The 11,119-nt window shown below is 62.5% G+C and overlaps 1 protein-coding gene across 1 annotated transcript in view; it reads right to left on the bottom strand.

Moving 5' to 3' along the window:
- Positions 1–1,616: 1,616 nt before the first annotated feature.
- The window catches only part of UNC13A (unc-13 homolog A), a 36,875-nt gene continuing 27,372 nt past the window's right edge, over positions 1,617–11,119 (bottom strand). The window contains exons 36-43 of the mRNA XM_055709887.1: positions 9,445–9,483; positions 8,397–8,426; positions 7,119–7,175; positions 6,842–6,922; positions 6,561–6,708; positions 3,954–4,046; positions 3,718–3,877; positions 1,617–3,443 (exon numbers count right to left, since the gene is read on the bottom strand). Coding sequence (XP_055565862.1) covers positions 3,155–3,443; positions 3,718–3,877; positions 3,954–4,046; positions 6,561–6,708; positions 6,842–6,922; positions 7,119–7,175; positions 8,397–8,426; positions 9,445–9,483 — 897 coding nt within the window. The 3' untranslated portion in view covers positions 1,617–3,154. The remainder of the gene's footprint in view (positions 3,444–3,717; positions 3,878–3,953; positions 4,047–6,560; positions 6,709–6,841; positions 6,923–7,118; positions 7,176–8,396; positions 8,427–9,444; positions 9,484–11,119) is intronic.

The following is an 11,119-nucleotide window of genomic DNA, read 5'->3' as shown; positions in this document are numbered from 1 at the left end:
ACAGATCTGTGCCTTGCAGGGGTGGCCAGTACACCTGGAATTGGTGTCCCCAGAGGTGGGAACACAGCCCTACTATTTGGCATGGACCGATCAGACTGCCCGGGAACAGGGAGAAGCTCTGGAACACCTGCAATACATGGATGATACCATTGTGTGGGGCAGGAGTTTGTGAGAAAAGGAAGGAAATAATCCAAATCCTTCTAAAATCCAGTTTTGTCATAAAACAAAGTAAGGTCAAGCAGGAGATCCAGTTTTTAGGAATGAGGTGGCAAGCAGAGATTGTCACATCCCATTGGATGTGATCAACACAATGCCAGCAGCATCTCCACCAGCTAGTAGGGAAGAAGCACAGGCTTGCTTCAGCGTTGTGGATTTTTGGAGAATGTACATTGCAAATTATGGTCTGCTTTTAACCCCCTCCTTCAGGCGACCTGGAAGAAGAATGATTTCAAACGGGACCCTGAGCAACAACAACAGGAGAGAGTTCACCCAGGCGGCAGCAGAGCTGAGGACATCATCCCCCATGTCCCCAACTTGACCCCCTACCTCTACCACCTCCCTGACCTCTCCGAGCATGGGGCAGAGGGCATCATTCCTGATGAGCGAGCGGCTGTGGCAGGTGGGTGCTGTGGACATGACCCTGGATGGGTTTGCAGGCATTGTGTCCTGGGGGGTGTCCAGGTGGGACAAGGTGGGCCCAAGCACCCTGTGCCAGCTGGCACCCCCAGTATAGAAGAGACCCCTCTGCAAGTGGAAGGTAAAATTGTCCCGCCTGCTCCTCCAGCCCCATTAGGGCGAAACTAATTGAGGAGCTGCCAGCCCTTCGGCGGGGGGTTCCCACGACCCATCCCAAGTGCCCAAACCTTTTGGGATAAATAGTAGTGATAATCTTTGCATACTGTGGTAAACGACAGCTGTTCTCTCTCTTCTCACACTGGCACAAGAGCCCAGGTATTGATGATTAAAGCTAGGAATGAAGCTGCGTTAATCCAGAAAGCCTTGAGAAAGGGTCTGTCCATCAGGGATCACTGGGAAAAGCAACAGTTCCCAGTAGCCAGGACAGGGTTGGACTCAATAATCTTTAAAGGTCCCTTCTAATCCAAACCATTCTATGATTCTAGTAAAGCTCGGCAATGGCTCCGGGGCTCTCAGGAGGGCAGCAGGGACCTGCGTCCATCAAATCTGTGTTTTGGGAAGAATGTTTTGGGAGACTGTGCCAAAAGCCTTCCAGAAGCCCAGGTAGGTGATACCTGTAGCTCTTCCCTTGCCCACTGGTGCAGTCACCCCACTGTGGAAGAGCACCAGGTGGGTGAGGGGTGCATTCGCCCTTGTTGAGGCCATGTTGGCAGCCCCTGATCCCCCCCCTGCCCTCTCAGGAGAAGTCTTGTCCCGGTTCCATTTAACCCCTGTTCTGCAGCTCTTGGCTTTGCAAAGGGTGGGTGCACCAAAGAGCAGCCCTCAAGGAGGCTGAGCACCCCCAAAGCTGCTGCAGCATCCCTGGGCTGTTTATCCTTGGTGATATCCTGAAAGGTGCAAGTGCTACACTGGGGTGGGAGTGGTGATGAAGACCCCCCTGGGTGCCTGCCCTCCCACCCCTTCGCCCCCAAAAGCCACAATGAAGGGTGTGCTTTTTAATGTCAGTTATAATAAAATATTTTTACAGAGCCCAAAAAATTCAAAATAGTGCAAAACATCTCACTGTCATGCATCCATGGTAGCCGCCGCTGGCGGTGCCGCACGGGGTGGTACAGACACACAGGCATCGGTGACACGTGTGCTACAGGAGCAGAATTGGTCGGTTCAATCACATGCCAAACAGGACAGTTTGGGGAGGGGGCACAGGGCCAGGGACACCACGGTCGGGGGGTGCAGGGCTGCATCCCAACCTGGCCGGGTGGGAGCAGCGGTTAGAAAAGGGGTGTAAACATTGAACAGAAATGAGAGAGGAAAGCTAAACCCTTTGGTCCCAGACAAGCCCCATAGAAAAAGGACAACGGGGGCCAGTTGGGGTACCCTGTTTTGGGATGGGGAGGGGGCTGAGAGAGCTATATTGACCTGTGGGGTCATCAGGCCTCTGTCTTCCCCAGTACTTAGGGCAAACTGGCCAGCTGGGGTGGCCACCCCTGACACCACACACCCTGGCCTCCTGGACACTTGCACGAGACACGCACACCACTGATCACGCAGAAATGGTGGTTAATGGGAACTCGGGGTGGGGGGAGGTCCTGTGGGCTGGGGGTGGGAAGGGTCTTGCTTGCACCAAGGAGGTCTCACGGGTGCTGCTGCACTGCACAGGGATGGCTGGTCCCCACTGGCCAGAGCAAAGGGAGATGGGTCCCTCCGCTCCAGTGCCCCCAGCCCTTGCCCCCAAGCCCTGGCACCCTGGGGGCAGCAGTGGGGCAGCCCATGGTGGCGGCATGGCAGGGAAGACAGGATAGGGGCCGGGGGCTGCTCCCTGCCGCTCCCGGCCCCAGTGATACTGCTGCCAGCCAGGGAGGGGACACTGCAGGGCAGGTGGGGGCTGCACCCCCCACCCAACAGCCCCAATAGCCCTTCCGGGTGCAGGACACAGCCTCGTCATCCGGCTGCCCCCTGTATGTACAGCTATTTACATATGTACAGGGTGCTCAGCAGGTGGGAGCCTCCCTGTCCCTCAGGGTGCCCGATGATGCTCGAGGGATGGGGACAAGGGGCTATGGTGCCTTCCAGCCACTCACCAACACCCCGGGTGGGATGAGACACTCCCCCAGCCCTTTCTTTATGTCACTCGTGGAGGGTTGGGGCTGGGTAGGACAGGGTGGGGGCAGGGATGGGCCATTGGGGTTCCTCCACCTCAGGCAGGCTGGCAAGGGGCACATCTGCCCCATCACCCAGGCTGGGGTCCAGCCCTTCCCTGCAGCCCCACCAGCCCCAGCACCTTCCCATGGGGGTGGGACGGGGGCACAGCTGTGCTCTGCCCCGCTGTCACCCAGCCAGTTTGGCCAAGGGAGGGACAGGGTGGGTCTGTCACTGGAGCCACATCCCCCCCTCACCCACACCAGGGCTGGGAAGGAGACTCCTCTCGTGGCCGCACTTATGGCTTATACATGGCTGGAGGATGCTGTAGAAAAGGTGCCAGGAGTGGGGGGAGAGGGCTGGGGGGGCGAGAGGGGGTTTAACTGCTGCCCTCCTCAGCTGAGCGTGTGTCCGACTTGAGCTTGACGAACTCCTTGGCCACCTCGTCGTTGTTGCGCTGGGAGAGGATGCGGAGGACGGTGAGGCCGGTGTCATCCATGTGGATGCGGCGGCCCAGGGGCAGCCAGCAGGCACAGCCGGGGCGCTGCAGGATGTCACGGAGCTGCAGGACAGCGATGCCCACGGTCCGGTCCTCCCGGGCGAAGCAGTAATCCTTCACACACACCTGCAGCTCGTAACACTCCGGGCCTGTCTCCGTCCCCAGCGTGCTGCAGGGGAGAGGCAGTGTTGGCATGGGGAGTCACACTCCCAAGCCCCTTGGCTTTGCAACAGCACCTCACACGGGTGCTGCCTCCCCCTCCCCCTTAAAAAAGCAGGCTTTTTCTGCTTTTTCAATCCCTGCTTTTATCAATTAGAAAATAGCTAAAACATCCCCTGGGGGATGAGCATCACTGGCAGACCCCGGGAGAAGGGGGTCCCCACATCATGGGGACACATCCCCCAGCCCGCTGACACCCCCCCCAGCCCCATGGTGCCACTCACAACTGGAAGCTCTCGTTGTACTTGGGGGCCCAGCTGTTGTTCTTGGATTTGGTGGCAAATTTCCTCTTCTTGTCACTAAGGTGGGGCCCGATGATGTTGACCTCGATGAAGGGCCGGAAGATGCCCGACGTCTGCCACTTGAGGTCATTCGCAGCCACCACTGCAAGGAGGGGACACGTGAGGCTCCTGGGGTGCTGCCACCTGCCACAGCCTGCACCCCGTCCAGCAGTACCCACCTTTGACGGTGACTTTGTGTTCGCCAGTGCCGGGGTGGGTGAAGAGCTCCACATGGATGGACACCTCCCCGACCGGGTCATCCACACCGGAGCCTGCGTGGCAAAGGTAGGAGACATGAGTGCCTGTTTCTGCGGTGTCCCCGATGTCCCCTGCCCACCACCAACCCCACTGGAGGAGGCAGGTCACCCACCATGAGGCGGGAGGGGGTGGGCAGTAGGAATTGGCCCAATGTGGCCTCTGCCAGGGTTCTGGGGACAGCAGCATGGGTGCAGCAGCTGTCTCAGACCACCAGAGCTGGCACAAGTCTGGGGCACGGCAGGACATCGCCAGCGCCAGGCTGACTCTCTGTCATCCCACCCTATGTTGGCCAGGCCCTGTGAGCCCCCCCTTGCCCAGGGGCTGAGGTGCCCCGGTGGGATGGGGCAGGGGGTGGTGGCCCAGCTCCCCCTGCTATGGGCATGGCGGGGGGGGCACACAGCTGTGAGCGAGGGCACAGCACTGGGCAGGAGGGACCCGACCTGCCCCCTCCTGTATCCCCTCAGGGACCACATCAAGCCCTGGGGTCCCCAAGCCAGGGGAATTTGGGTGACCTGCAACCAACAGCCCAGCCCTCCCCCTCCCCCCCCAAGAGCTGTGCATGCACCCATGGGTGAAGGAGGGGGCGCAAGGCAGAGGAAGGGGCTCTGTGGGTCAGATGGGGCCAAGGAGACCAAATCCAGCTCAGCAGAAAGCTCCCAGGGTGGAAATGGCAGTGTGAAGGAGGACACGTCCCCACGGGTCACTGCACGGCCTCCAGCACGAGGGTGCCAGGAGGCTGGTGATGGCAGCCCCTCCTCTCCATCCACCTCCATCCCCCTCCCCCCCGGCACCCGCCACCCAGGCAGCGCCGCATGCTGAGCCGAAATGGAGGCGATGGTGGGTGAGGAGGGGGTGTCGGGGTACGGGAGGCCAAGCAGGGGGTGCAGTCCTGGCCCCTCGGCGGGGTGCAATGGAGACCAAGCGGGGCCGGTGGAGCTGGGCGCATTCCTTGCACCCTGGGGCAGGTGGACTGAGCTCACCGGAGCAAGGCTAGTAAAGGTCCTTCTGGCAGCAGGGTGGGTGGGAGGGGGCATGGACACGGTCCTGGCCCCCCCCAGGGCCACAAGTCCCAAGGGGACCGCTCCCTGGCTTGCAGGGAGCTCGTGGCAGGCGCCCACCCCCCGGCAGCAGCACCAGAGACAACATGAGGGTGCCCAGAGCCTGCAAGCAAAGGCAGGCACCCCTATCCCCACGGGGCACAGCCCCCCACCCTGGGCTGGGGGGGTGGTCAACACAGCTGAGCACAGTTCCTCCAAATTCAGCCCAAAGCAGCCCTGGGAGCACAAGTCTGTGGGCAGGGGGCTCCCAGCCCTGCTCACACCGGGGGTCCCCCCAGCCGGCAATGCTGGGATGGGGCTCCTGGCCCCCCGGCCCGCAGTGCCGGGACTGTTACTAGCCCAGGCCGACGGCAGCAGGCAGGCGCAGGGGTGGGCGAGCGGCACACGTACCCTTCTCAGGATAAATTTCTTCACTAAGGGTAAACCTAATGCCTTTCCCACCATGAACTAGTGGGAAGGAGAGAGAGAGAGAGACAGAGACACAGCACGGAGCAGACGGAGAGAGGAGGAAGGAGACGACGTGCGTGGGGGACGGGAATGGTGAAAGAAGGGGGAGAAAACAGAGAGAGAAAGAGAGATCAGATCTCACAGACAGGACGGCCGAGCATCCGGACAACACTGCAGCGACATGGGAGCACCGGGCATCACCCAGCTCGGAGCCCACCGGGTCCCGGGGCTGGAGAGCACCCAGGGGTGCTGGCACCCCCCAGACCCAACCCCACGCCCCTGACACGGCTGGCACAGGAGGCACAGACAGGACAGATGTCCTTGGCAGGAGACGCACAGACAGCAAATACACGTCCTACCCCCCCAGGACACAGACAAGCCTGGCTGGGGCAATACGCGATGCCCCATGACCGCCACCAAGCATCTCTGTCCCCTCCTTGAGCAGCCAAGGGACAAAATAAAGGTCAGCATTTAGAACCTAGGGGTAGTTCTGCCCTGGACATTGCCCAGCACCCTGCACCGCACCCAGCACCCTGGACTGATCCACATCACGGGGTATGTGGGCACCCAGCACCCAGGACAAGCCCTGGCACAGCATCTGGCTCCAGCCGATCCTGCGGGAGGTCCAAGCCCCCCAGCTGGAAGGCAGTGCTGGACCAGAGGTGTCTGCTGGGGGCTGGGCCAGCCAGAGGGGACAAATACTGTGACAGATGGTCAGAGGGTGCCCTTCTCCCCCACCCACGGGCCCCATTTCTATGCCAGCCCAGCCATGCCCCGGCACCGGGGACACGCTCTTCTTGCTGGTGGGGGACTTGGGGGTGCCAGGCTGCCTCTGGGCACCCATGGCCCCTCCTCAACTGCAAACCATGGGAGGAAAAAGCCCTCCCCACCCATCCCTCTCACCCCTCTGCAAGCCTGGCTGGGACCCCCAACCCCACCACGATGGAGGCAGGGTGTGGGGCAGCTGAGCCCATGGTGGGGGATAGGGGGGCCTGGCTGGGGGGCCAGGGCCGTGCAGCCTACCCTGCGAAGCCTGTGTCTGCACAAAGGTTTTGATGAGGAGGTCGGTGGCCTGGGTGTAGAGGGACAGGGCGTAGCGCAGCGACTGCAGGTCGGGGCTCTTCTCCAGGAACGTCTTCTTCAGCCCCACACCACCAGCATGGAAGTATTGCTGGAGGGGGGAAGATGACCACAGGGTCCTCAGCGGCTCTGCTGGACCCACCCCCACCCCGGTGACCCCTCAGGTCTGTGCCTCAATGCCAGAGCCCTTGGGGACACCCCTTTGCACCCCAGCATGCCCTCACCTTGATGGTGTCCAGCGCCAGCTCCACCACGGCACATTGCTTTGGGGTCAGGCTCTTGGCTTCCTCCCGCACCATGTGGTCCTGCAGGGCACAAATCCTGCTCTCAGCACGGGACCAGGGCCCCGCTCCCCTCGCCCCAGCTGTGCCAGCAAACAAGCACTGGTGCAATCCGTGCAATAGCACCAGTGTCAGCCTGCACCGTGCCACCCGCCCCAGCACAGAGAGGAGCTCGGACTGCCTGCCCCCCCCCCCCCTTAACCCACCCCCCAGCCCTCACCTTCAGCTTGGAGAGCTGCCCCAGCTCCTTGGCTGCATTGAAAATCATCTGCGTGCCCTGCAGAGAGCAAAGGGACAGGAAGGGCCCCAGTGAGCGGCCGGGATGGGGGCGCCATGGTCAGGCTGGGCACGTGGTGCCAGCAGCTTGCTGCAGCTCCGGGGGCTCCCCCAGCCCCCCCAGGCTCCAGGGGGCCAGAGGGGTGCTCCTCAGAGAGCCCCAGGGACCACCAGCCATGCCAGGTATGGTAATGCAAGTGTGGGGCTGGCAGCCCCCCGTCCCAGCCCCTGAATTCTCAGCACAGTTGTGTGGTTGGGGGCTTGGGGACCCCTGGGCAGGACATCAGGGACCTCACAGTCTGCTCAGCACAGGCAGCTTGGCCCAAGGGTCCCATCCTGTTCCCTGTCGTGCCCAAGCACCCGCTTCTGTGCCCAGCAGAGCCTGGCACAGCACATCAGTGGCACCGCATGGACAATCATACGACATTGGGGCAGGGGAGCAGAGACCGAGTGCAGGGGGACAGCGGGCATGAGGAGAATGCGGCGCAGTCCCCCTGTACCCCACGGTGCTGGCAGCCTAGCCAAACACCCTCCTGCCACCCAGACCCCTGCCCAGTCCCAGCCCCAGAGAGGTTTCTGGCCCCTTTGCACCCCAGGATGGGAGCCCCCACTGGCCTTCACCCGTGCCATGCCACCCCGATGGGCAAGGGCCACGAAGCCAGCCCATGGGACCCACCGGCACAGCTCCTGGGGGCGCAGCCCCATGGCGTGGGCACATCCCGCTCATCTCCCAGGTTTGGCACCCACTTACCAGGCTGAGTGCGAGCTCCCCTTCACAAGCCCTCCAGTGTACAACATACTAAACTGGGGCCCAGTGGGGCAGAGCCAGCAATTCCCACCTCCTTCCCCACCCCTCCCCCGGCACCAGTAGCTCCAGTCCCTCCCAACAAAGAGAAACCCCAGCATCTAGCCCACTAATCGTTACCTTCTGGCACCCTGTGCCCTCATTTTGTACCCCCCCACTAACTCTCTCACCTGCCCACCCCACCCCCAGTTCTGTCCCATTAATCCTCCCCTTGCTGCCCCTATCTCCTCCCACCGCTGAACAGGTTGGGAGCTGGGGACACTGGTGTCACCCAAACAGAGCACTACAGGACACTGTACTGAGCTGGGACACCCCCCCCCCCCCCCCCCCCCCCCAGCACACAGGACAAGGGATGGGGAGGAGGTGAGAGGAAGGGGGACCAGAGCCAAGTGGGGAGCAGAAGAGCCATGTCCTTACTTCAGTGTGACTGGGCAGCTTCACCCTGCTCTGGAAGAGAACAGCAAGGGACAGTTACTGGTGGCCCCAGCAGTGGCCAGCCGCGGGTCCGGGCCCCCCACATCCCCTGGTTGTGCAGCCTCTGGCCCTGTACACTCCTCTGGCTGCACCCAGTTCTCTGCTGGTGCCACTGGTTGGGCACCAGCTCACACCTGCAAAGGTTCAGCCCCGTGCGTTTGCTGCTGAGCCTGCGGCCAGCACGCCAGGGCTCCCCCTGCGCGGGGGCAGGATCGCTCCCACCTCCTCTGGGACTGGGAAAAGAGCAGCAGGCGGCGGAAAGCAGCTCACCCAGCACGCTCCACAAACTGGGGCAGGACCCAGTGTCCCCTGGGAGAGGAGGGGGGAGCCGCAGGCATTGCCCAGATGGATGCCAGCACTTCCCGAGAGCCAGGTTTTGGCTGGGCCCCCAGCCTGGTGATGGGGAGCCCCCAGATAGAGGGGAGCCCATGTGCCTGGAGAAAGCCCTTTTGGCAAGTTTTGGGGCTCAGTGAGCCTTGCTGAGGCCCCCAAGCATCAGGGGGAAGCAGGCTCAGAGGTCCAGGGGACCTCAGCAGCCCCGCGGCCCAATGTCCTGAGGGTCACCTCTTCCCGAGCCCCCAGCAGCGGGATGGATTTGTGCTGGGGATCTCCCACGCTTGGGCACCCCGTCCCCACGTTGTCCCAGCCCTGGCACCTGGAGGGGTGCCAAGAGCTGCGGGGCAGCATCCCCCCCATCCCTGCCTGGGGGTGAGCAACAACCCCCCCACACCCCCACCCACCCACAGGGGCTACAGGTGACACGACACCCACTCCCTGCCCCGGGGCAACACACAGAAACAGGTGACTGTCCCCATCCTGCCCCCAGACAACACGGCACACCCCAACAGGACACCACGCCACGCAGGCAACGGCACATCCAGACAGCACGACAGAGGCAGCACGGACAAGCCTGGCCCTCCACAGCAGGCGGGTGTGGGGCCACGAGCGTGGCCACGGGGCGATGACACACATGGAGCCCACAGCTATTTACCTTCTCTGTCCCCTTGCCATGTTTTCTCAAGAGCGTGCCCTGTAGAAGCAATGTCAGAGGTTGAGTGGTGGGGTGGGGGCACAGCACGGGATGGGACATGGGGGGGGGGGGAGGGGCGCAGGGCAAGGGTGGGCACACGGGGTGGCCGCAAGCTGGCGGCAAAACAGCACAGAGCTCCTAAAGGACAGCCAGGGCCAAAGGGGGACTGGTCCCCACTGGGATACTGGGTTAGTGGGGGACTGGTCCCCACAGGGATGCTGGGTCAGTGGGGGACCGCTGTCTTTGGGATGCTGGGCCAACTGGTCCCCCCTGGAACGCAGGCTGTTGCACTGATGGGGAACTGGTCCCCATACTGGGATGTTGGGCTTATGGGTAGCTGGTCCCTGCTGGGATGCAGGGATGCTGAGGCCATGGGGGACTGGTCCCTGCTGGGATACAGCGATGCTGAGGCCATGGGGGACTGGTCCCTGCTTGGGATACAGGGAGGCGGCAGCCAGCTGGCTCTGCATGTGGGCATCCTCTGGTGCCCCCATATCCCCCCCCCCAGCTCTGGCAGCTGCTTACAGCGCTGGGGGGGAGCGGGGGCAGCAGCACTTGGGTTTTGCACACAGAGTTCTGGTCCATGCAGTGCTGGGCCCAGTGACAACCCCACTCTGACCCAGGCCCAGCGGTGGCAGAAGAAACAGAGTAAAGTGGGGCAGCAGTACCAAGTGTGGGGGGGTGTCCTAACCAGGCTCGGGGAGCAGGGGGGGCTGGGGTACATCTGAATCAGGAGGAGGCAGCAGGGGGGTCAGCTGGCAGGGAAGCCTGCAAGAGGGACAAGCAGCACAATTAGGGCCAAGTGGGGCCACCAGAAGGGTTTCTTGCCCTGGAGGGAAACTGAGGCACGGGGTGAGGGGTGAAAAAGAGGGCTCTGTACCCCACAGAGCTGACACACACCCCCCACACACCCCCGGTCCCCTGGCAGCCCCCACAAGGCTGGGACATTGGGTCCCCAGGAGGTCTGGGGGGAGGCTCAGCCCGAGTCTCTCCAAACACTGCTGTCGGAAACAAAAGATGTTGGGGGACAGGGGACGGGTGTTTGTCCCTGCAGGAATCAGCACCCAGCAGCCACCCACCAGCACCCACACCACTGCTCCTCCTTGCAAAGGCACCTGTGGTCAAAACAGGGGTATGGGCAGGACTGGGGGTGGATGTGGCTCATCCCTTGCCCCACAGGGCATAAGCCCACGGCCACAGACTGAGCCGAAAAGGACAAAAGGCAACGGCTCAGTCAAAGCCATGCAAGGACCCGGCAGCAACACCGAGAAGGGAACCCAGGAGCCCAGGCTCCCAGGGCCGCATCCTGACCAGGGAAAAAGTCTCACAACTCATGCCAGCAAGCTGCCCCACTGATGAGCGACCGGGCCAGGGATGTTGTGTCCCAGCGAGACGCTCCCCTCCGCCGGCAGGGAAAGCCTCTGCCCTCAACCCCCACCATAGCCACACTCCAGCCAGGGCCTCAAGGGGAAACTGAGGCACAAGGGGTCAGGAAGAGCAGCCCTGACTGCCCAGCACACACCGCTCCCCCTGCTCAGGTCTCCAGTGGTGCTCCACATGGAGCAAGAAGATGGGATCAGCCTGGGTTTGGCTGCCCTGGTTACATGGCACTGCTCCACTGCCGTCCCCCCGCCAC

Source organism: Falco cherrug, chromosome 4, assembly GCF_023634085.1.
Source record: "Falco cherrug isolate bFalChe1 chromosome 4, bFalChe1.pri, whole genome shotgun sequence".
Taxonomy (NCBI): Eukaryota; Metazoa; Chordata; class Aves; order Falconiformes; family Falconidae; genus Falco; species Falco cherrug.
The sequence above is the reverse complement of the archived record's forward strand: the minus strand, read 5'-3'. Positions and strand labels throughout refer to the sequence as shown.